This window comes from Lygodium microphyllum, chromosome 15 (genome assembly GCF_053477565.2).
Source record: "Lygodium microphyllum isolate KBCC chromosome 15, Lygodium_microphyllum_v1.1.10, whole genome shotgun sequence".
Classification (NCBI taxonomy): domain Eukaryota; kingdom Viridiplantae; phylum Streptophyta; class Polypodiopsida; order Schizaeales; family Lygodiaceae; genus Lygodium; species Lygodium microphyllum.
In genome coordinates, this window is record NC_141149.1 from 141,596,795 (window position 1) to 141,623,762 (window position 26,968).

The window sequence follows — 26,968 nt, forward strand, 5'->3', positions numbered from 1 at the left end:
GTGTAATAGGGCAAAGTGTACACAACACTGGCAAGACCTGACACAAATAGGTATATGCTCAGAGACTGCAAAGCCCAAATCAGCCCAAGTACTATGTGAGGACCACGGCATATCAACCATACTCAAGTGAAGATCCCAGTCTCAAGTGTCTGAATGCTCAAGTAGCATAAATCACCTGCTCAATGTCTGTTAAGCATTCAAAGACGCTCCCACTGGCACAAAAGCCGTAAATATCAAGCAAAGAAGCTCAACAAGGGCATATGATGGCACCAATTCCAGAAGATCCAAGATCAAGTATCAATAAGACCTCGTGAGCATATAGGCCGTGTAGCATCCATAGACATCAAGTACATCCAAATTGTAACACTGGCAAGCGAAGAAATAGCCAAAGTAAGCTCCAAACGATCAAATGCCAAGCCAAAGCAAGGCTTAGTAGCATCCAACTCGAGACAATGTAACGGGCGTGTACTAGTGGCATAGGCCAAGATGTCAAGACCGGTCAGACATGGTGCGCAGATCGGATGCTGTACGCTTACGTAGTGAATGTCGGAAGGTCCGCAAGAACAATAGAACTCTACTTTTTGCACAAATTACAAGGTAAAAAGCATGAACGACATGAGCAAGAGACCAATTGGATGCAATCTCCCCCCATGCCTTGTGTGAGCGCTCCACAAAGCATGTATTTTTTGTATTATTCATCTTCAAGCTCAAATAATAGCCCAAATTACAAAATAGCAAGCTTTTAGCTTTTGAGTTTGCTTTAGCACAAAATAGGAATAAAGCTAATAGACGGTGCCCAAAGAGTCTGGCATGCCCAATACAATGTCCAAATAGAAATAACATAATCGTGCGCCCATGCGCATACAAAATAATAATAAATATCGAGGCGCGACAAAATATAGGGGCCATGCCTAATGTATGCGCCCATCAAAATATAATCAATAAATCGAATACTTGCTATCCTCCAATGCTTTCCTCCGCCACTGCTGCTATCTCTACACATCAACTGAAGCATTCACAATCGTTAGTAAAATAATACAATAAAACCGACAAAAGTGAATACCTAGCAGTCTTCAGCTACATAAATAAATCAACTGGTTAGAAATAAATCCTAACCTTAATTTATTACGAGTGCGCACTCTAAACTCGTAAACGTTTATTAATTTAATATGCATTTTGCGGAATCACCCGCTATGGAATCACCCATGTACACACTAAATTAATGAAACGCCCGAAAAGGACAGGCGTCCCCATCAACTTCTCGCACAAAGAATCCACTCTGTGTATGAGCCCCGGTCATCAAAGTTTACGGAATCCACCATAAAACCTCACGGAATCCACCGTGAAATATGCCTCCTGGCATCAAGACATAAGCAAAGTACAACATCAAAGATGGAGATCCAAATGCTATGCAAAGCAAGCTCAAGCTCAACCAATGATCCGAAGCAATATCAAGCTCAAAGTCAATCCCGGATGATCGATACATCAAAGTACATCTCCAAAGCATGTCCCGATTCCAAGAGACATAGGCAAACATGAAGTAATAGGTTTCAGCCCACTATTGTACAATAGTGATTTACTGTTCAAAACTGAGATTTTTCAGTCCAAAATTTAGTCCAAGATCATGGAAAAACATATGTCTTGCATCCCCCAACAATCGGTCATCAACAGGCATCAAACCGCTTAACTAGGAATCTCCAAACAAGCATAGTCATTAACTACTAGTGTAGAATTGACATTTAGTGTCTGTAAGTTGCTGTAAACTGTTTAAAAATAGTGCTACAGGATCTCAGATCAAAGTCCAAGGCTTGGGAGGCTTCAAAGCATGTCAAGCATCAATGCTAAGGGTGCCACAATGATCTAAGAGGCATGACCTTTAGCAAGCGGGAGATGAGCTATCCAAGGGGCCTACAGATAAGGTGCAAATCACACTGATCTACCTAGGGTTGCTGCTACTATTTTTTTGCTTGGTCAGGGTGGTAGCAAGCTCCAGGGGGTGCCAAAGAAGGCACACAACAAGCCTCGAGTAGCCACAAGAGGTCTATGTCAATATATGAAGCACCGAAGCTTCAATGGTTTTGCCCCCTTTCTCTTCTTAGACTTGTAGACCTGTAACCAACATGAAACCCTGAAGAAGATGAATGAATACCTTTGTTGGAATGCCTTGAGGGTGCCCAAAGGGGCTAGGTAGGTGTTGAGGAAGTCAGGGAGTGACAGGAGCTCGAGAGAGTTGGCTATGCCTGCCGAGAAGGAGACCCAATGAGTGTAGGTAATCAAGAGGAAGTTGAAGGAGTCACGAACCGAGTCGGAATGCTTGAGCAACTATGCTATGATACCAGTTGAAAAGTGAGAAGGATCGAAGCTTGCTTGAAAGAGCTATGGTGGGAGAGCAAGAGTAAGAAAGAGAGAAAGACCAAATGGGAACTCCAACAGTCACAATGTGTGATTGGGCCTTCCTTTATTCAAACACTCACTAAAAGAATAAAGAATAAAGTGACGGTGACAGGCGCATACCACCTGTAGTGTGCAATGGCGGATACTGTCAATGTAGTAATACACGGGCGGTTAGACGGATGTGCTTTACACCCACACACCCACACACCCACCCACCCACCCACCCACCCAAAGGTTCATTAGTGAGGTTCTCAATATGCTCAATATGCCATGTAATATTCAAAAATATTCAAGGGATGAGATTCACATGCCACCTTATATATCTATAGGATAATGCCATGTTTTTGGTTAGAGTAGGTGATGGCGATCATGCCAATTATTTCCTTGGATTGAGAAATAATTAGAATGCCACTAATCATGCAGTTAATACTCTTATGTTGGTTTCGGACGAGATGGAGAAGGGAATGGAGGAATAAGGAAATCTAGAAGACAATGAGATTTTTGGGATGACTAAAGAAGAAGATTGCACTATTAGGGAGTTCTTGGTAGAATACCTTGAGTTGGACAATTTGGAACTGATAGAGTGGACAAAGGAAGAAATCACTACCAGAGTTATTTGACTAGTTCCCATTAGAGCACCCACCTAAAGGGAAATACTCACCCTATACCAGGAGTTTGAAAAAGCACTAGCTACCCCATTGGGCATGCTTGGAAACTTAGTTCCCTCTACCACTATGAAAGGATGTGTGTATTCCTTGGTAGACGATATATGAGGGTGTGTGTGGAATGGCTGAAACATCTCCCTCATCAATGTCAAGAGAGCTACTAAACCACATTATTTGTGACTCTTCTAGCATAGCAAAAGCTATCTATATCCTGTTTCGCCTATTTAGGGGAGGAGCTACCTGATACTTCTAGAGAAGGTACCTTGTACAATAGCTATGTGCAACTTCCTATAAGGATTTGGATGGTTATCCTAGGTTGATACCTCAAACTAAGGGGTGATCATTAACCATAGAAGACCTTAGGATGGACCTCAAGGGGACTATGAAAGAGGTCTTAGGGAAGACTATGCTGCCTCTAGAGTTGGTTCTTGAGGAAATAGATATTGTTGCATGCCACACTGGTATCTATGCTTAACTTATGGGCAAGCCGTGGGTACCTAAAATGTGGGAGGCTTACCACACCCCTTCCTTCTAGAAGTACATATTTTCCTAGTGGGGAGAGGATATTCCTAAGCCTTTATTGAATACATTGCTTTATTTGGGTTTAAACAGAGCTAACCTGATAGGGAATGGGACCCTGCAAGCTAAAAGTCAAGGAAGCATGTGGGCATTTGTCTAGGGTGGAGTTTGAGATATACATGCACTGGGTTTGCACCACTCCCTTTTGCAAGAGCTATCAAATTTTAAAATTTGGATAGGGCAGAGAGAGAAGATCTATATGGCCTACCCGTGGGTTCCGTTACTATGGGTAGGAGGAGGAAACCTCAATATCAGGTAGGAAAAGGAGTAGTTATCATGAGGGTTTGATGACCTCTTGAGCATTGGCTTCTCACGAGCTTGTCCTTTTTATGTCTATAGTAGAAAAGCTACTCAACGATCGGTCTAGGATACCTATCAATCTAGAAAATGATGGTCTACTCTTTCTTACATACAAGAAGAGATAAGAGAGGCATGTACCTAAACTCTTTTTTGAGGGCTCAGAGCTTGGAGTCCTTATGATTGCCTATTTTATTGGAGAGGAAGAAATAGACCCAAACGAATAAACACAAAAAATGCAAAAAAAAGAGATCCGAGGAAAAGATTGACATAATCAACATCACTTGCTTATAATGTCATAATCCCTCCCCTCAATCTCCCTCTTAAAAAAAAAAAGAACAAAACAAACAAAAAAGCGAGATTCAAGGGAAAGATCAACATAATTGACACGATTGGCATGGCCAGCTAGAGTGCCACAATCCCTCCCCTCTGTCTCTCTCTTTTTGACTCTTTGTTCCTTCCCTCCTTGCATCTCGTACATGCTTTGAGGAGGCTTTTTCTCACATTTTTCTTATTTATTAATAATTTTTTTCTCATTTGGAGGACATATGGGACTCATTGCTACTTTAATAGATGGCTTCGATATATTCAAGTATTTCCTAGACCAATCCACTTTGGTCTCCCTTTGCTTCCTTTCACAAACTCTTGACAAGGCCGTCTCTAACCAAAAGAATCTATAATAAGAAGACCAACATTGCTTGCTTGTTAACCTAGCTACTGAATTGTGGGCTTCCATGGACCTAAAATAAGATCAATGTGCCAAATTTTCAACTTGAATGGGATGGGATCCAATCCATTTAACTTTACTTCGTACCCAAGTCATTCGTTCTTTACTTTTCTTCCCTATCTACATACTAACCTTTCTTGTATGGTATTTTGTGGATAAGTGAAGACTAGATGTGCCGTTAGGCAGCAGACCCATGACCTAGCTATCAAAGGGATGTTTAACTTTATAGTCCCCTTTGTTATTGCGTATTCCACCACTTTCTTACTAGTATGTGAGATGAAATATGTGTGCACTGTAAACAGGTTGGGGCCTAACAAGGACAAAATACATTAGCAGACAATCCGCACAAGGCCTCCCCTACCATAAGGTTGTTTTCATGGGTTTTTCGGTGTATCACGCTGAGCTTCTTTTTACTCTCGGTTAACTAGTAGGGAATCCCGCCCCGGCCCAATAACTTGATGTGTTAAGAGTAAGGAGACTTTATGTAGGACACTGTCATGTGCACCTACGGGAGCCAAAATACAGTTAAAGAGGTGAGGATGCTCCGTGATTCTCCGTCCCTTGGTTCGGACGAGCGAGCTGCGCCCTCGTTACGCCTTAGAGCTTGGTATTAAAGGTGACTTCTTGAGCATGAAGAGAGAGGACATTATTTGGCGAAAGGGGTTTAAGGCAAGCGAACTCATGCCAATCAGAGGAAGAGCAGTAGTAGAAACTCTATTATGACAGACAAAGACACGGAGAGAATGAATATCGTCGGGGAGAGCAGACTCTGTTAGGAGGGGCGTGCAACATGGGGGTATGGCCTATCAACATGCACAGGAGCTTCAGCTGCGGCCTCCTTCATTCCACCTCGGCCTCCTTGCATACGTTCGCCAGCCCCTTGAGGGTACGTATCATTTCAAGCCTCAAATAAGAGTTCCGTCACTTTGTTAAAGTAGCTTGCATAACAGTTCTTGAAGCTTTCATTTCAGACCTCTCTTTTTTGCCTTTACCCTTGTTCAAGTAGCTTTGCTAGCAATCTCTATTCTCCATGCAAAGCTTGTATTACTTTAGCAAAGCTTTTGTTACTTAAATAGCCTTGCAAGCAGTTTGTTGTTTTCGCAGAGCTTCCTTTCTTCCTGCATACCATTGTACATGCACCGGCAGCGTAGTGTTAAAACTCGGCTGTCTTTGCACCAAATTTGCAATGCAGGCAGTAAACATCTAGGTGGTGGCAAATTGACTCAGTTTTGCTGATCGGGATGGTTGGTAGTTGTTAATCCTCCTGAGGTACATCAGTCTTCATTCTCCATGACAAGAACAACTTCATTTGGAGGTCACTTTTTGTTGCCTCGCGGAAGGAATCCTTAAGGAACATGAAAGGGCCTCCTTGCCTGTACAGAGGTTCAACTACACTACTGACACATAGTGTTAGGTTAAGACTCCCACCCAATTTTGGTTCCGTTCAAATACCCTTGAAGCCAGGGTTAAGGTAAATATCATCCAATCTTTCATTTCAGGTCCTAGTGTAACATGCACGTGACATGTGGGGCACTGCCCAGAGTAGTTTCCGCATGGGGATGCTGGGCTGGGCTTATAGGTAGCAACTGCCATGTAGCAGTCGCCTGCTCCAGTCAGTTTGTTGGCCTCAGACTCTGGCCCACCAACCCACCTCTAATATAGGGCCACCCTGCACCTCCTCAGTCACGATCAGTAAATTCGGCCATTCTTATCCTTGGCTCCTCCTTGGAGGGCACAGATTCAGAGAGTCAGATTCAGTGAGTTCATGGCTTGTGGGAGATTGCAAACATGAGTGTTTGTGGTTGCTTCTAATACTGCAGCTACTAGTTGGGCATATCACGTGTGTTCACTTGGTCACTTCATTGTATAGTGACTTTGCATATGTGGGAGAGTGGGGACTTGAGCATGTTCTGCCTGCCATCTTGTTACGCATTGGTTGTAGATCATTGAGCATTGCTTTTGGATTCCTCTCCTTGTTCATTTACCTTTTGTATTCTTATGCACTCTTTGATTATCGATTTTTGTGTCCATCGTTTGTGTTGTTTTGTGCTATCTTGACAAGCCATGAGATGTTTAGCTTTGTTGTTCTATCCTTGGGCCACAAAATCAGCTGAAAGGTGCTTGAACAACTGATGGGATTGTGGTGAAGGGTCGCAAGCTGATGGGTTGGATGAAATACACCTACATAACAACCAAAGTTGAAGATGACACAGTGAAAAACCCCTCACCATGCACATTTAACACAACAGGGCTGAAGGACGAACCTCGAGTGTAAACTGCCAGGAGTGCCTGCAAGGGGGAAAAGTACCACAGCAAATCAAAGGGCCAGATGGCTGCTCCCGTTGTCAATGGGCATGGATGGCATCGTAGATGCTTGTTAACATTTCAGGTGCTCCATAAACAGAAGGAATAGTGGAAATCTGGGATTCTAGGGCTAGCAACAGTTGCCACCATGCTAGAGGGTACAATAGCTCACCATACGATTGGAAGGAAGTCTGAGAAGAGGATTCAAAATTAAAGGTACTTTTCCATTTCCTCAGCTATTATCTTCTTGTTATCGCTTCCATCATCCTCCACTGCCTGCATTCTTCATCATCTGCCCTCAGTCCGCCAGCATCCTTGTTGACACACTTTGGCATGTGTAGGGGCTGACTTTTTGCAGCCTTGTATCAGTCTTCAGATCAGAGTGTTTCTTCTTTCTCTTGCTTTCATCTTGTCTCTCTCCTCTCTTCTTGCTTTGTCTTCGAGTTCCTTCTCTATTGTGCACTCTCACAATTGGGACTTGATGCTGCATTTCTGCATCGAAACCAGCTGTAGACCTTGCATTTTATGTTGAACAGTGATTCGATTGGCTTGGGGCTCTTGTGTTCTTGTGTTTGTGTGACATTTAAGGTATATACTTCAGCTTCTTCATCATGGATATGTTTGATGTTGCTTCTTCTTCAGCTATCTCTTCTTCCCAACTTACTACGGCGGTTCCAAGGTCAAGTGTCACTTCTCTCTCCTTCTTGTTGCAGTGCATGATCATCATAGTAACATGGAACAAGGGATGGGAACGGGGACGGGGAAGGGGGATGGCCAAAAGTAGGGAATGGGGACGCCATACATAAATAGTATTTTAAAATGTATCCATGTGATATGATGGGTGGATGTGTGGGTGAATGTATGCTATCAAATAACATGTGCATGCGCATGCATGCATATATGTATTTTCTGGTGTAGAGAAACTGCATGTGTTATGTGGACTGATTTGATATGGCTTCATAAGGGAGTATGCTGATTTTGTATGTGCATGTGTGACAAAAAGGGGAAGTCCTTGGAGAAGTCTGAAAAACTCACCCACAAAAAAACCCCACCGAAAAATCACCCCCAAAAGGTGTTAGAGCTGGTTAGTTGGTCATTCCCTATACAGGCAGTAGGTACAGCAGGTTTCCCAGGCAGTGATTGGTGCAGGAGTGCCATGTGGCAGCTGCCATGTGTTAGGCATCAGCAAAGTGCAGTCGAACAGCTGCAATCGAACAAGTCGGCTGCATTTAATGCAGCTGACCTAGTATTTTCGGCATTTTTTTGCTGGCCTATTTATTGGCCCTGATTTCAGTATCTTCTTCAGTTGTTTTCACAGATTTCAAGTTGTAGACCGTGGAGATTGCCCTCGGGACTGATAGAGATTGAGATCTTTGAGGTGGAGATATATGTAGATAGTCTCTCTGCACTCGTGTATATTTCTGTATCCTTATATAGCATTCTTCATTGCAGATTTTCTGCATTTCATTGTCTCTCTCTCTCTCTCTCTCTCTCTCTCTCTCTCTGTTTACTCTTTGTCTTGGTCATTTGCTTCTGCATTGCTTCACTCTGACATGGTATCAGAGCATTGAATGATTGACCTAGGGTGGACCCATCTAAAGAGGAGACTTCAAAGTGATACCAGACTGCGTTTTTAGTGTTCAAAGTGCGAGTAGGAGGGTTGCGCATTAGAACAAGGCTGAGGCGAGCATGGGCGTGTGAGAAAGGAGAAGATTTGCTGAAGCTGTTGTTGGTTTTTGCTGTTAGAGAAGGAAGAAGGCTGTGTTTTGAGCCTTCAAGTGCAGATTTTACATTTTCATCGCCTCCAACAGGTGAAGAAGGAGCGGGACGAGCAAACAAGAGTCCTAGTAGGTTGTATTTTCACTATCAGAGGGGGTTGCTTTTTGTGTTTTGTGCATGTATTGTAGGTGAAGATGTCTTCTGAGGCTGAGACAAAGTTTCAGGTGATCATGGACCGGAAGGTGCCCGTCTTACCAGCTCTTCCATCAAATCAAAAGCTCGATGGCGAGAATTACCGCATCTGGCGGGTCATGATGCTTGCCATTCTAGAGTCATATGATTTGGCGAAGCTTGTTACAGAGGCTATTCATCGTCCTTCGCGAGGCGAGCCTAGACTCTCTTCTAGTGATAAGGTGGAGTTGGTAAAGGCTCAGGCACATTGGGATAAACTCAATGCTCGCATTTGCTCGTTTTTATTTCTCTCATATACTACAATAGTTATCTCTCATATTGAGCATTTGACAGTGGCTCGGGAGATATAGTTGGAGCTTGATCAGATGTACAATCGGATGATCGTCATGAAGCAAGTTTCTTTGGAAGTGCAGATGTGGACCATGAGTGTAATAAGTCATCTTCTATGCGGAAGCATATTAACAAGCTGAGGCAGCTTCAGATGCAGGTTTAAAACGTAGGGAAGGTGATCACTTTTGAAGACATGAGGATAACTCTTTTTTCACAGCTACCGCCCCACTTCAGTGGTTTTTATTCTGCCTTGATTGCTCCTTGGTGGTCTGAGCTCTTCGGTGGGAAGAGTTGGTTCCTATGGTCTTGGACCAAGAGGAGCAATTGAAAGGGACCGATGCTTATAAATGTGGGGCCTTGGTTGGTCAGTCCTCTCAGAAGAAGGGGAAGGACTAAAAGAAGAAGAAGAAGGACAAATCTAAGAAGGACAAAAAAAGGAGTCTACTTGTTACTTCTATGGCAAAACTGGTCATTGGAAGAAGGATTGCCTCGACAAGGAGAAGAAGGAGAAATCTTCAAAGGATTTCGGAGCAGTGGTTGCTCCCTCATCAACAACTTTCCTCCACTTGGAGGTGGTTGAGGATTTGACCTTGACGGCTTTTGATGCTGCGTTGACGGCCCCATATACTCGGGAGTGGATTGTTGACAGTGGTGCCTCCTGGCACATGACTCCTTCCGCAAGTGTTACTCATTTGTGGCCTTCGTATGGCTAGATTCTCATTGGTGATAGTTCGTCTATTCCTATTCAGGGATGGGGAAACATGCATCTTATTCTAGATGGACGAGGTGGTGCCCATACATCCGAGGTACTTTATGTGTCGGCCTTGGGGTACCATCTCCTTTCAGTGTACAAGATTTGTGCCCTTGGCCTCTCGGTTGAATTTGATGAGGATTCTTTTCGGATTCTTGATCGTGGATCGAGATAGGTTCTTTCTTCAAGTTATGAGGAGAATGGAGTCTACAAGTTGCGACTTGAGGAGAATTGAGTCTACAAGTTGCGGTCTTCTTTTGCCTTGACTTTTCTTTTTCTTACCTCACAAACTCAGTTCGAGCTTTGGCATGCTCAATTTGGCCACCTCAATTATGATTACCTTCGGAAGGCGTCTTACGGACAACTTGTTCGAGGTTTGCCGGATATTGTGGTGAGCTAGCAGCCTTATGTATCCTGCATCCGTGGGAAGCAGACTTGTGATGCTATTCCTAGTAGGCTTCGAGGCGGTCTTCAGTACCCTTGGAGCTTGTTTCTATCGATCTTTGTGGATCGATAAGGACGGAGTTGCTTCGAAGAAGCTTGTATTTCATGCTTAGTGTGGATGATTATAGCAGCATGACATGGGCTTATTTCTTGAAGTTGAAGTTTGAGGCTTTCTGCAACTTTAAGGATTGGTTGCTCTTTGAGGAGAACCAATCGGGCTGGAAGCTGAAGACCTTATGATCGGATAAGGGCGGAGAATTTGTTTCTAATAAGCTTGCTCGTTTTTTTGCAGAACGTGGTATTCACCAAGAGTTTGCAAATACAAACACCCCTCAAGAGAATGGCATCTTGGAGCAGAAGAATCGCAGTGTGATTGAAATGGCCCGTACTTTGATGAAGCATCATCAGATAGCTTAGTGTCTATGGGTTGAGGGTGTGGCTACCGCAACTCGCATCCTTAATCGTTCCTCTACTTCTGCTATTGTTGGTATGACTTGATATGAAGCATACTTTGGGTCCATGTAAATGCCCCGAACAACGTAGTATGCTTAACAATTATGATATTTGCTTGTTTTCGAGATTTAATATAAAAGAGAAAATTCATGAAGGATTACCCAGACATTCTTCAACCCTCAATCTTGTCTCCATTACTTTTACATTTTCATGGCTGTAATTTTGTGAGTAATTTTTATTTTCAGCTTTAAGTGTTCATTCTCTTTTATATTAAATCTCGAAAACAAGCGAATATCATAATTGTTAAGCATACTACGTTGTTCGGGGCGTTTACAGTCCAAGCTAGATTTTTCTTATTTCAGGATTTTTGGGTGCAATGCCTATGTTCACATCCTGAAGACACAACGTGACAAATTTGAAGCAGCTTCCAAATGACAACAAGTACAACAAGTTTCCCAGGCAACAATTGGTGCAGGAGTGCCACGTATTAGGCGTCAGCAAAGTGCAGTCAGATAGTTGGTCGGATAGATTTGCTATCCAATCGGCTGCATTTAATGCAGCCAATCTGGTATTTTTGGCATTTTTCTGCTGGCCTATTTGTTGGCCCTGATTTCAATAGTCTTCCTTAGTTGATTTCACAGATTTTAGGCTGCAAACGGTGGAGATTGCCCTCAGGGCTGACGGAGACTAAGATATTCGAGGTGGAGACATACGCATATATTCTCTCTGCATCTGTGCATATTTCTGCATCCTTATACAACATTCTTCATTGCAGATGTTTTGCGTTTCACTCTCTCTCTCTCTCTCTCTCCCCTCTCTCTATTCACTCTTTGTCTTGGTCATTCGCTTTCGCTTTTCTTCACTTTGACAAAAGGCCCCCCCACCCATCCATCCATCCCCCCTTGCCAAAAAAAAAAGGGAACCCTTATCAGAGGATGTGACAAAGGGATGGGTTAGGGGATGGTCGGGACAGGGGGATGGCTGTTGGGGATGGGATAGGGGATATCCCTTGTCCGGAGTTTGGCGTTCCCTTCAGCAGATATGTTCGGGACAACCATTCCTTGTTACTATGACGATCATGTTTTCCCCACCTTCCTTGATGCATAGAAGTTGAATGGCTCCAACTATTTGCTTTGAAATGGAAAGGCCAAGGTATTTCTTGACACCTATGAGATGTGGAAATTGGTGTATTGGTCGATTTCTTTGCGTGTTCCTACTTTTAATGATGGAGATTCTCTAGGTAGGGCAAATCTTTGGGATGAAATGAATACTTGAGCTTTTACTTTCTTATTTTTGAATTGTATTCGTAGTTTGTTGATTCATGTGAAGGAGCTATCAATGTAGGTGTGGATCAAGTTTCAAAACCTTTATGAGATTTGCACCTTTTTTCATTAGCTCACATTAGAGATGCGATTTTGACAAATGTCTTTTATTGATTCTCCTATCATGAGGGATGGCATTAACAAAATGGAGTAGATTTCGTGTGAGTTGCCTTCTTTTAGACAAATGGTGAATTCTAGGGATCTTGCAATAACATTGCTTACCCTTCTTCACTCCCCCATGGACGGAATGCCAGTTAATCATGAACAATGAACATGATCAACTAACAATAAGTCTACAAAGTACAAGTCTATGAATCATGATGTATCATCTAGTGAGAGTGATCAGTATCATCCAAAGGCATGTCCTTTGTCTTGTCCTCCTCAGGGCTACTAGCAAGAGTACTAGTATTACTGCTAGAGGAAGAGGAGGCATTATCATCGTCATCAGCCATTGGAGCTGTAGAGGTAGAAGTGGTTGCATATCAAAGTTGAGCTTTTCTCGCTCTAGATGATACACGGCTAGACTGTGTCTAATGCATAGGTGTAGACATCTCCTCATAAAACATGTTGTGGATGTCTCTCTCCTCTGTTGGAATGGTAGGAATGTCCTTCACCTTCTCTATATAAATCTTGTCTACATTTACTTGCTTTGGCTCAAGTGTATAACTTGAATTCTCAATCAAGCGCAAGTTACAATGGCAAAAAAGCAATTCCTGAAGCTAGACAGTCTTCAACTTGTTTCTCTTTTTGGTGTGAAATAAAGCCCATGTGCTCCAATTTCTCTTATTAGGACTACTATCACAATCATGTGAGAGAATACGGATAGCTATTGTTTTCTGCGAAATCCCAAATTAGAATCAGAATTTAGGATTAAAAAACTATGAACTAAATTAAAGCCCTAAAACAAAGAATAAGAAGAAATTCAGCATACATATTTATGTTTATTGTTTATTTATCAAAGTTGAAGCACAATTTTTCTACTTTTATGGACATAGGCTAGAGCTATGTCTCACGTAACTTTGCAACAAGCCATGCAAATGAAAGAGTATGGTTATAAAACTTGAGGAGATCATTCTCAAGTTGGGTAATCATTTAAACATCATCATCAATCCACTTATTAAAGTAATCTTGTAGCCCCTCTTTAAGCTCCTCACTTGTATACTAATTCTCACTATGCCAAAGGGGATGCAAGTAATGTGTAATAGCATGGTTTGGTTTGTGAAACCAATTCTATCTTTTGTTCCACACTTTACAAATGTCTTGTATCCTATAACATTTATGAAAGTTAATCCACATATTGATATAAATCATGAATCATGATAGATCATAGATGTGATTAAAAAAGAGAGATTAGAATGAATGGTTGTTGATACACTTATCTTGAGAGAAGAAGATGTTTTTGTCTAGCATCTCTCTAATCTTATCTATATACTTGTACAAAGGCCTTGAGTGTTACTGTCTATGTTAGTGACCCTCAACATTGTGTAAATGGGAGTTAGATATTTCACCAATGTAGCTACATCCTCCTAATAAGTCTCATCCGTGACATTTTTGATAAATGTCAAAGCCTTTGGTTGATCCCTCTCATCCCATGCAGCCCAATCCCTAGAGACAACCATCCTCACGAGGCCCTAATGGACTCTAACAAGCCTCTCTAGATCAATAAACGTATAAGCAAAATAAGTGGAAGATGGCTTAAAAAAATCCAACCACTGTTTGCCCTAAATATAGCATGCACTCTAGGTCTCTCTGCGATGAATTTTACCATGCGTCTGCCTGTCTTGAAGAGGTCATTTGTCTATCCAATCTTTTCTGAATCCTCGATGAGTAGATTCGAACAATGTGATGCACATGGAGTCCACATGATCTTAGAGAACTCTCTCTCTAACAAAGTACCCATAGCCACACAATTACTGCCATTGCCAATGATAACCCGCACTACATTTTCTGCACTAATCTCCAAAATAGCAACCTTGATGTGCCTATAGATGTAATCACCTGTAATCAATGTCTTTGTTGTCGATGCATCTATGGCATGCTAGAACATGGTCCCCTTGCAGGAGGACACCAAGATGTCATACACATTCTTCCTCACGTCTGTTGATCCATCACATAAGATAGTGCAGCCATGTTTTTGCCAAGTAGTCTTCAAATGCTACGTCTCTTGCTCTACACGTTGTTTCTCTCTAACAAGTTCACATTTGTGCAAAGCTTCAGAGGTATGGGCCCTCCCACTCATCACATCCAATCCGATTGTCAAGGACATGTCTCATCAAGTTCGACCAAGTTGTAAAGTTTGATCCGTTAAAACGAATCTTATCATTAAATGCATGCTTCATGGAAGATAAGGTAGAACCATGAGATGTCAAGAATGTAGGATAGAATGGATATGAGGGATAAGATGGTGGTGGTGGTGATAGTGGTGGAGGTGTTTGCTAAGAAGATGAAGGGAAAAGAGATGGGTAGACAAAAATAGGCTATGAGTGTACAATAAGTGTCAATTGATACGGAGGCACTAGAAAATGAATGTTTCCATAAGGTGCCGATGGAGGTGAAGACACTGGGATACATAAACCCTGTCCGAATATTGGCTAGGACACAACATAATGACCAAAGAATCCACTAGGTAATGCCATAGAGGCAAACTGTCGCACCAATCGATCCACACTTGGAAGAGACTGGGAAAAATACTCAAGCTGCTGCAATGATCATGAAAGTGTGTGAGGAAAAGGTGTAACACTACCCGGCTGAGGAAAAAAGAGATCCTAACAGTTATGCCTAAGTCTGAAGAACCCCCGTATGGTGAATGAAAACACATGTGATCCTACATGAGATGCATCATGCGCTGTAGTTAATGAAGGCTGAAAGGATATGGTAGCAGAATAAGAGGGTAGGATGGAAGGGAGATTAAATGGATTTGTGATATGTGTAAATGTGGGAAATAATGTGGGTTTCTTTTGTCCATTAAATGCATTAAATTGAAATAATGATCATGAAGATGCACCTACTTCATTTTGACCTTTGAAAAAAAAATATATCTGAAGGAAAAGAAAGAGAAGGAGTACTCACAGTTTCTTGTTTCAACTGCTTACCTAGGCTTGAGTTCATAAAGAAATATATATCTTCCTCATTATTCATAAACCAAAAATTGTTTTGCATACATCCTTCATCGTGAAAATCATCGATACCAATAGGAAAAGAGAAATTATCATTAACAAAATCTGAAATGATAGACATATCCGACACAGGAGAGAATAAGTATGAAGGCAATGGAGTATACTCTACGCCAATTTACACTTATAGATGGCCAGTCCTAAGTGGAGATTCTGCCCTTCCTGCATTATCAGTAGATCGGTGCACCGAATCTAAGGGTAAAATTCAAACTTACCTTCTATCTGCTACTCGGCTCTATGCATCAAAATGAGATCGTACTTAGCTAAAGTGATCTCGTAAGATCTTGGAACTCCATGGTAGTCCAATGTCTGTCCAACCATATCAGGAGCCTAAGAAGCAAGTTGTGAGGCTCACTCCGATTCATTCCTCCATGGATTAGCTCGAATGTGAGAAGTGATGCAAAAGTAGTGTTCAAAGCCATCTACCCTTCTATTGTTCTTGCTTCTTGTGTAGGGCTTTTAGATCAAGGCCTAGGTTTCTCTCAAAGAACTCGACTCTCATACCATGTGAAGAAAATACCCTAACACAGAAGCACAAATAACACCGTACAACAAAGCACAGATTGATAGAAGAACACAATTAGGGTTAGGGTAACTCAAAGATAATGAACACAGAGAATGAATGAAGTGATATGACTATTGAATATACAATGCTCATGCAATAAACACACTATGCAATGAATAAATATTGTACCTTGAACTCTTATATCTCAAGAATCAGAACAAAGATAATGAGTTGGACAATGTGTTGTACTTCAAACAGATCCCAAATCGCAACAAGGCAACCTCCGAATACCGAACACCAAAAGACGCAGCCAAAGAAGGCTAGATTTGATGCAAACAGCAGTGCAGAAGAGAGAAAACAGCAAACGCAAGCTAGGAGAGAGAAAACAATAAATGCAGACTGCAAGAGAAAGAAAACAGCGGCGACAAGCTGAGGAGATGATGGCGACAACTAGAGGAGAGAGAAAATCTGCATGGTGGCAGCTAGGGCCTGCAAATGCAACAGTATGCTGATGTAGAAAGCTGTACGATAGCTGGATGACGGAAGCAGCAGTCATCTGGCTGGAAACAACAGCAAACTGGTAAAGGAGGGCTGGAAACAAGCGCCAGATGAGTGAAGACCGCAATGGATAGCTTGAGCTGAGATATCCTTCACGAACGGGGTGTGGGCAGTAAGCTGAAACACCTAAAACCTGCAAAAACGAGATTAGGGCTGAATGGAGGGTAGCATACCTATTTATGGAAAGTTTGGGCCCTCCCAAGTGGGTTTGTGCTTATGGGATACAGACACTCTCTCGGAATGCATTTCTTTTAAATAAACAAGGTCTCTTTCTTAATGAAGCATGTTTTGGGGCTGTTTAAGTGAAGCTAATGCATTTTTAGCTCAACAACCTCTGCTTCTCGAGGCTCCAACTGCACATCACCCTCAACACATGGAGGATGTCCCAATGACTTCTCATCTCAACCACTCACATGCGCGTCATCCCAGAGGATAATATTTTCTCATATCCGATAAGGATTTTTCTCTTGTGCCATCTCTCTAAGCTTTGCTCAAATAAATCTAATGGCAACTTGCTGAGCTTCGTACTTTCCATTTTCCACTTGTACTATGGACATGGATACATTACCACTTTAGTTCCATCTAGATCCTTTCAAAGGAGAGAAGAACAAATGTAAACAAGACTCACGTCGACTTATGGCTAGCCAAGTGAATGGCCTATTCTGATTTGTATCAATTCAATGACACACAATGCATTGGACAAATACAAACCAAACTCCAAGAAAAAGTATACACTTGGGGGGCAAGGTACATCCCAAGCCCAAATCATAGGCAAAGTTTCAATCTATTTTCTAGAAGTAATTCAAGATCGATAATTGCACTGAGAACTTCTGCAAGTTATTTAAGCTTGACATGGGCAAAAAGTCCTTGGACACATACTCACAACAATTCAAGGACCTTCTTCGCAAGATGAAGCCTAAGAAAATTCCCAACACTCCTCTTCATGTGTTTGAATTGTTGCTAGAGGACCAAATAAGAAGCTGCCCAACCCCCTTCATTCATTAGAGGATGTATATAAGAATGTCAAAAACTTTGATAATACTTTGGTGGCAAGCAAAGAAGGCCAATCAACACACAATTTCCATCGGGCCAATCAACACACAATTTCCATCAAGCCTCCATAAAGCCAAAGAGAGCCCCCACAATATTGACTCCTAAATAGCACACTTTTGATTCACGGAAGCAAAAAGGTGAAAAGAGCCTCCTTTGTCAAGATATTTGGGCTATGCAAGGAGTCTCAACACTGTAAGAAGAAGCTTTCATTGGAAAAAGCTCAAGGGAAAAATATGTTACTAAGTGCCTAAGGTACCAACAAGTCATGGCTAATTACGTCAAGGTGCCAGGGAAGCTCCAACCATTTGACATCCCACAAATGAAGTGGAAAATTTTTAGCATGGATTTTGTAGTTGGATTACCCTGTGTCCAAGGAGGATACAAATTGATCCTAGTCATTCTGGATATGCTAACCGAGATTGCTCACCTTATGCTAGTTAAGACCAACTACAAGGCTTCAGATATTGTAAGGATCTTTGTGAAGAAAATTTTTAGACTGCATGGATTGCCTAAAAGGATCATCTGGCAAGGATCATATCAAGAATTGTTGTTTTAAATGTCCACAAATTAAAAAGCATGGGCAAGAAGATATTGGACGCATACTCACAAGAATTCGAGGATCTTTTTCACAAGATCAAGGCCTAAGACAATCCCCAATACTTTGGGAACGAGTAAAGATGGCCAATCGACAGGGAATTTCCATTGATCTTTCATGAGCTCAAATCCAAAGAAAGTCCCCCATGACAAAACCTCCTAATTAGTCTACTCTAGACTTATAGAAAGCACAAAATGGCAAGTGCAAAATGATTCATAGTGACAAGAATGGTTGTTTTGAGTGTCTCCAAAATAAAAGGCAAAGACCATAAACTCCAAAGCTTTAGTAACAACATGAAAATTCCAAGTAAACTTTTAAATTTTCCTCATGGAGATGTGAAACCAGCTTGCCTTCCATGAAGGGGTGGTACATAACCTAATTAAGCACTAATTACAACAAGCATAAAATTTACGTAAACTGAAAAATACACACTTTTACCACTTTAATCTTGGACATTGGACACCCTGTTGGCCCCAAAATTGGCACCCCTTGCAGTATTTCTTTATCTTATATTGCAAATGGAAGAGTACAACTGGGATCCTCTAATCTCCTTTGCTAATCCAAGGCCTCTTTGCTATCAAAATTAACCAACAAGCCTCCAAACCAATTTGCCCCTTGGTGTGCTTCAAGATTGACCTTCACCCTGCTCCTTGAAAGACAAATACAGCCCCAAATTTGATATTGGCTGGCTGGCTTATTGAATCTCCCTTACATTTCTTAATTTCAACCATAGGAATTCGAGTCCTGGGCCATCAATTCTGAGCATGCATCACAAGGTGGCTGTCAAACCCTAATTTCTGTTGTAAATTAGGGTTTACAGCAGAGATTGACTAAAATCTCTTTCTCTTATGGCTCAATCTGCTGAAAAATGTTTAGATAACTTGAGAGATGGCTGGGGGATGAGAGAGAATGCTGTAGAGAGAGAAAATTCAGAGTTTCATCGCCAAAAATGCTGAAAAGCTACTACTGCCATACTCAAACAACCATGGAAGATGTAATCTACAACTTAGGACCACCAAAAAGACTATTGCCCCCTCATGTATGCTGTCATTTGCACCAAAAGAACCTTGGGCTGCTAGCACTTGCTTCTGGAGGGCTCCAAACTATTGTCACATACTGTAGGACTGATCCTTGGTGGCTACAAATCACATCGGTAACCTCTCCTTGCTCTCTAACAATCTCCTTCTCTCTCACAATGGTTGAAATAGACTTCTATCAGCCCCTAAAAACGTTTTTTCCACTTGTATGGGCAAGTTTTGCCAAGTGAGAACCTTCTAATCCCATTATATTAGTGGCCAATCTTTTACAATTTCAATTGGCATTGGCTCTGCATATAATTTTCTTTTCTCTCATTTGGTGCATAAGCTTCAGCTCTACACGGCACCCGCTACTAATCGTGCTTATCAACTCCAATATATAGATCTTATGATTCAATAGTACCATGAAGCCTTCAACAATATGTTGTGTTTTCTTTGCCAGAATATCTTCACATGTGTGAAGCTTGGACATGCGACTTCTCCATCTTCTCCTTGGAAGCATGCAAGTAAGCATCATGGCCATAGACTCAAAAGTGAGCGACCAACCCTAGAATATCTTCACACATGTGAGGCTTGTCACATGTGCAACTTATCGTTCTCCTTAGGGATGTGCAAGTAAGCATCACAGCAAAAGACTCAAAAGTAAGCAACCAATTGGCTTTCTCAAAAAGAAAACTTCATAAGGAGTCATGCCTACAAAAGTTGATGTAGCAAAGCAATTGCAAGTATGAACTACAATGGCCACTACTTCAACCCAAAGGGAAGGAAACTTGAGACAGCCCACAATGCTCAACCACCCAATGGGTCATCTCCAACATTGTCTTATTTAGTTGCTCTACCACATCATTCTTTGATGGTGTGTCAATAGTGGCGCACTCCACCTAACTAATGGCTCAATAAAAAGCCTTCTATGGCAAAGTTTATTTATCATGCTTGCCTTGGATGTAACTAAGTCAAGGTGCTGCAAGGCACACTGCAAGATTTCATAATCCCTCAACCTATGCACGCAATCGACCTATCGTAAAGCCTCATAGTGCACATTGCAAGTATGAACTACGATGGCCACTACCTCAACTCAAAGGAAAGGAAACTTGGCATAGCCCACAATGCTCAACCACCCAATGGGTCATCTCCAACATTGTCTTATTTAGTTGCTCTACCACATCATTCTTTGATGGTATATCAATAGTGGTGCACTCTATCTAACTAATGGCTCAATAAAAAGCCTTCTATGGCAAAGTTTCTTTATCATGCTTGCCTTGGATGTAACTAAGTCAAGGTGCTAGAAGGCACACTACAAGATTTCATAATCCCTCAACCTATGCACGCAGTTGACCTATCATAAAGCCTCATAGTGCACATGGCTTGTCACATGTGCAACTTATCATTCTCCTTAGGGATATGCAAGTAAGCATCACAACAAAAGACTCAAAAGTAAGCAACCAATTGGCTTTCTCAAAAAGAAAACTTCATAAGGAGTCATGCCTACAAAAGTTGATGTAGCAAAACAATTGCAAGTATGAACTACAATGGCCACTACCTCAATCTAAAGGAAAGGAAACTTGACATAGCCCACAATGCTCAACCACCCAATGGGTCATCTCCAACATTGTCTTATTTGGTTGCTCTACCACATCATTCTTTAATGGTGTGTCAATAGTGGCACACTCCACCTAACTAATGGCTCAATAAAAAGCCTTCTATGGCAAAGTTTCTTTATCATGCTTGCCTTGGATGTAACTAAGTCAAGGTGCTAGAAGGCGCACTACAAGATTTCATAATCCCTCAACCTATGCACACAGTTGACCTATCATAAAGCCTCATAGTGCACATGGCCCTATCAAGCATGCCATTAAAGGCCCAACTTAGATTAGAGGATGTCATTGTATAATCCTAAGGATAATGGAAAGAGAAAAAGGGAACACCCACGCATTGTCAAGGTATTAGCAAAGGCATGCAAGGGAAAGATTCAAGAGTGGTCTCTGTGACTTCCATATACTTTATGGACTAAGTGCACTACTCATAGTGCTATGGCAGGATATATGCCCACAAAGTTGATGTATGGATCATGTCAATAGAGCTTAGAGAATGTCATTTATGCGATCATGAGCTTATATAGCAAACACCCATACACCTTGACTAGGAAAGACAATCGCAATACCTGGCTATGCAATCGCATAAACAAAAAGAAGTCTCAACCCCAAATCTAGAACGTAAAGGACCTCACAATCAACATGCGGTCTTATGATTTAGTAATACAAGGAGCATCCCTATTTATGCCCCTCAAAGGACATGATGACCTCTACTACAAGAGTTGTAGCCATCGCCATAAAGTCCATGTTTGTCACTCTTTTTGATGCATAGGAGAAAAAGATGCTGAGGGCATCTTTATCCGAAGCCCTAATTGATGGATATTGAAGCCACTAGCTATATAACTCCACATAGAGAATAGTTGCAAGACGTCCAAGATGAAGTGGGATCGATCATTCTCGATGACAAGTTGACTGTACCAGTTTGTGGTATGGGCACTAGTGTTGATCCTATGTATGATTGTCTCGCTTGCAATGTGAGCATTTCTTAGAAGATCCTTCTTTACCCTACTCTCTTAATGCCAAGCCTCTTGTTCAAGCACTAATGAAACCACCTCCTTCCATGTCAAAGTTTCACATGACCTTGAGTAAGCAAACTAGTATAGAAGACATCATCAGCATAGTTGCCTGGGGTTTCAAAAACAACGAAACAAAAACACGTTTCGAAGTCATGAAATAGAGTTTTGACCTAAGGCCGAAATGACGAAACAGATTTTACATCTATTTCTAGGAATATTTTAATATTAGACACATATAAAGAGGTAATATCATTTATATGTTGAGCCTCTACACCAAAACACTTAACTCCTCGACAATTTACAATATATATGTAACATTAGAAGAGATTTGACAAGTATACATGATTCTATCGAAAATTTAAGGCAGTAAGACTGTAAAATCATAATCCATGAGTTTCAAAAACTTTCAAGATCAACATTTAGAACTCAATATAAAGAAGTCTTACTGTCTTAAATCTTTGGCAAAATCATGTATACTTATCAAATATCTTCTAATGTTTCATGTATACTATATATTGTCGAGGAGTTTAAGTGTTTTGGTATAGAGGCTCAACATATAAATGGTATTACCCCTTTATATGTGCCTAATATTAAAATATTCCTAAAAATAGATGTAAAATCATAATCCATGAGTTTCAAAAACTTTCATCCAAATTTAGAACTCAATATAAAAGACGAATGAGTACTCGATAAACAGTGCGTGAAAAATAAATACAACTATGATGTATCATGTATCAGTGTCAAAACTCGCATGATCACAATATCTCATACAAATGCATACTGCAGTGTTTCAAGTTGCTCGAAATCGACACATTTTGGTTCAAAACACATTTCCGAACAGACGTTTTAGACGAGCAAGGTTTTTACCTAGTTTTTAGACAGGTGCCTCGTTCTGCCTCATTATAAGCTGATTCCACCTGTTTTCGTCTACTCTCCACCCTCTTTCTCAGCTGATCACTCTCCTTGGCTGCTGTTTACTTCCTTCTTTCACATGTACTGCTGTCTACAGCCATGAAACTATACATCCCTCATCCTTCAACTGCCCAATCCTTTTCCTTTCTTGTCCACACTATTTGCAGCTCCTTCCCCTCAAATTTACAGCAGTTTTTCACTATTTCCAGGGAGCAATCCCTCTCCTTTGTTCATGATTTGCTGTCCACACTCATTTGAACTGGTTTCCCCACTTTTGCTACAAGTTTCCTCTATTTCCAGCAAGGTACCGCCATGGTGAAGGATACATTTTGGAGCCACACACACATCATTAGCAACTATGGAGCTAGTCGTGGCTCAAAGAGGTGGGAATGCACCTACTGTCATGTCACACACAAAGAGCATTACACAAGTGAAGGATAATCTTGCTCATGTTAGTCGTAAGGATATTGATAATTGCCTTGATGTGCTTGATGATGTGTTTGCTGGTTTAGAGCATTGGAGGTGGCAACAGCTTGTTGTTAGTGTGGCAAATGAGGATGATACTCTGCGGATTGTGACAAAGTGCATGTCCTATGGTTCCATCTCCTACCATAGGTGATAGTGCCCCAAACAAGAGTAGTATGTGCATAGATGGTGCTTCTACTAGTGCCAACATCTCTATGTATGCAAATGCAGAGGCAACTCAAGCAAGTGCAAGTGCATCAATTGAGGGTCCAGTTGCTTCACAGACACTTTGTTGCATCTTAGGGGTACGCAAGTTGGTAGTAGCTCGTCCGCAGGTGCATATACCACTAGGGCAACAAGGGGACCGTTGGGAAGGGCAACTATTACAGAAGCCCTTCAAAAACAAGCAAAGGAAGAGGCTATTTGTGAGATCACGAGATTGTTTATATAGTGCACCATCCCTTTCCATGTTGCATGCACAAAGAGGTGGAAAAGGACCATCAAAGGAATCTTGTACAGGGCTTGGAACCCCAATCCGATCCCACACTTGTTCCATACGAGGTCGTTCGCTTATGGAATGCTAAGAATACCTTTGATGTTGTCGAGCTGATGTAGGGCTTATTGCTTGAGTTTCATTCTTAGCTTCAACATTTTGACTTAGCATTAGAGCGATAGGCGCACTTGATTGATCACTATATGACTTGGGATAGGACCTGTCGAATCAATCTTGACTATGAGCTTTAGAACTTCAAAATCTTTGATCGTGATGACTTGAAAGTCAAGTTGGTTGAGTATCGGCATCTCCTTACTGAATTCTCCACTACAGGGACTCCTAAGTTCTTTGACGATTAGGTCACATTGTTTCTTAACAAGCTATTGTGTAAATACATCAATTTTGTGCATCAAGTGGTTTTTGTGCCCAATTTATTCACATTCTATGAATTTGAGTGTTAGTTATTGTGTTATACACGGTTGTTCGATGAGTTTTATATAAATAATCCCTTAGAGGGGGACTCTTGTTACTCATTCTTAGAAGGAGCAACAAGGAAAGGGTAAACAAAATCAAACTTCAAATTAAAATCAAAATCAAAATAAAAACCAAGCAGGGCAATCATAAGGAAACTCCTAGTCTCAACTCAAATGCAGGTGATAGAATGTACCTAAGAAGAATAGGTATTGGCAACATTGTCAAAAGGTTGGCCATTTTGACGACGAGTGTCGATCAAAGGCAAGAGGCACAACAACAAAATCCAAGTCACAGACTCTCACCCCTTAGTCGGGCAACCCCCCTTAGGGAAGGCAGGGTGATGGCAAGGGGCAGTGGAAAGATCATACTCACACTACTACCGGTCAATCATCTCAGTTGACAACGTTTTAACTCCAAAGGGCTTGTCTGACTGGTCTGTAGAGGCCCACATTTTCTTTGTAGAGACATCTGATGAAAGTCTTGTTCACACGTGTGAGTTGCCTCCTGATGACGAGGTTACCATAGAAGTCCACTCGTCACAGCCAAGCACACCTGCACTTGTTTGGATTGTGGACAGTGAAGCTACACATTACATGACTCCTATAGAGGACATCTTCCGTACTTGAGCCCTTGCAGCCCGGCGGGTCCGTATAGGAAACAACTCGTCAGTCAAGATCCAGGCTTAAGGTTGCGTCAGTTTTTCTAGTGACAAGGTTCCGGCTTTGTCTTCGTTAGAGAATGTACATCATGTCCCTCAGCTTGGGGTGAACTTGTTATCTCTTCAACAACTTTGCTGGTTGGGATGAGTAGTTTTCTTTACAACGACCACAGTCAAGGTCCTTGACTCTTAGACTGGTTTAATGATTGCTCGTGGTGAGGCATAACCTAATGGCCTATACTACATGACCCATTTTCTTACTGAGCCGACAACCGAGGGCTCCATGATCCACAGCTTCCATGCATTAGCCGCATCTTGGGAGCCTACAAACATTGTCTATAGCATTTTAGCCTAGGGCATCTTGGCTATGACTCTCTTTATGAGTCGCTTGTCGTGAGATGGTTAAGGGTCTTTCTCACTTGAAGCTAGCTCAAGATGTCTAGTGGAAGTGGACTCCCACATGCCGTGTTCGTGGTGTGATGATCGGATTGTCCCCAAGGGCAATGACACTCTAGTTGTCGCAATAGACAACGGTGGGAGAGTTACAAGGGAAGTAAAGCACCGCTAGTAAGCTTCTCAAGTGGGTGGCATTCATAGTGCCATTGAAGAGAGCCCTATATACAACATCGCCTGTGGAAGCCACCACTGTCTCTTGCTTACGACGATCGGATTAAGAAATGGGAGTTGTGCCCAAGGTGAAGAGGTAGCCGCCATGGAGACGCCAGGTGCTAGGATCTCTTGCCCAATTAGAATCAGTGTACCCTTGCAAACATAAACCAGAACCATAAGTGAGGCCATAAGAATAAGTACACCATAAATAATGCAACACATGAAGATATGCAATCCGATATAACATCTTAGGTGTTGTGAAATACTGATTGAAAATGTAGTATACTTCTACTATGACACAAAAATACAATCCCAGATCGAACTACCTCCATCCCCAAGAAGTAAGACAACAAACCGAGGCCTGTCATCTCAAATGTAGTACTAAGCTTTGCCATGATTTTCGCTATGGCATTAAAATTTGAGCATGTGATGAGTAAGTCATCAACATACAGCAGGATATAGCTAACTCCCTCTGTAGTAGATCGAACATATAAGTTCAGGTTATAAGGAGTAGAATGATATCCGTGAGTTTCTAAGAACTTGTCCATCCTATGGAACCAAGACCATGGTGCTTGCTTCAACCCATAAAGAGCTTTTTGCAAGTGGAATACCTTATCCCTCGGGTTCGCAGAAGCAAATCTTGATGGCTACTTCACATAGACTTCCTCCTCAAGATAAGCATTCAAGAAGGCACTCTTGACATCCATCTGATCTATCAGCGAACCATGGTGAGCGACTAGCGCGTGTAATAACCGAAAATATGTCGACTGCGTACTAGATGCAAAGGTCTCTTCATAATCAATGCCATGGTTCCGTCGAAATCCTTGCACAACAAGGCGAGCCTTGTACTTGTCTAAAGTCCCATCAACCTTTAGCTTGGTCCTAAAAATCCACTTTGACTCAATGACTTTCTTGTGGCTCAGACGATCCACCAATGTCCAAGTCTCATTTCGGTCAATACTCTCTAGCTGCTTTTCCATGGTTTCTCGCCATTGAGGGTGCTAAAGAGCCTCCTATCATGTATCTGGCTCAGAATGCACTATGTAATTAGCTGTAAATAGTGATGCAAATAATGCTTGAGAAGCAAGTTGGATAGATCTTCTAGGTCCCTCCGGAGTGGAGTATGGTGGTAAGATCCCTGAATCTCGTATGGTCTGCTAGTACCGATGAGGTAATGGGTCTCACGGAGGAGGCCTGGAAGCGGAAGAATCTGCAGGTAGATCAGGAGCGGGTAGTAAACCAGGCCCAAGAGACACGATCTTCAATGATGTGGAAGGAAGAATTGGATTGGAATCTGGTGCAGAGGATTGTACGAAATCCCTCTCGTCAAAGATGACGTCCCTGCTAACAATCACCTTGTTCGTTCGATGATCGAACAAATGGTAGGCTTTCGCTTTGGAGAAATATCCGACAAAGGCAAGGAGATCAGTGCGGGAAGTGAGCTTTCCTATTTTATCATCAGGTGCCTTTGTGTATGCATGACACCCGAAGACTTTGAAGTGGGACATGATAGACCGAGAGCCAAAGAATGCCTCGTATGGGGTCTTTTGAGGAAGAGCCGTAGTCGGGCACCGATTGAGGATGTACACCACAATGTTAGCAATCTCAACCCAAGGGTGCTTAGGGAGATCTGCTACAAACAACATCGAGC

At 41.8% G+C, this 26,968-nt stretch overlaps 1 protein-coding gene across 4 annotated transcripts in view; it reads left to right on the forward strand.

The window, feature by feature from the left end:
* Positions 1-5,146: 5,146 nt before the first annotated feature.
* The window catches only part of LOC148025152 (Polynucleotide adenylyltransferase family protein), a 183,795-nt gene continuing 161,973 nt past the window's right edge, over positions 5,147-26,968 (forward strand). For 2 of the 4 annotated variants that reach the window (XM_087694898.1, XM_087694900.1), the window contains exon 1: positions 5,150-5,548. In XM_087694898.1, coding sequence (XP_087551024.1) covers positions 5,453-5,548 — 96 coding nt within the window. In that variant the 5' untranslated portion in view covers positions 5,150-5,452. Of the gene's footprint in view, positions 5,549-26,968 lie in introns of all 4 variants that reach the window. The other 2 variants (XM_087694899.1, XM_087694902.1) reach the window with 2 other exon arrangements.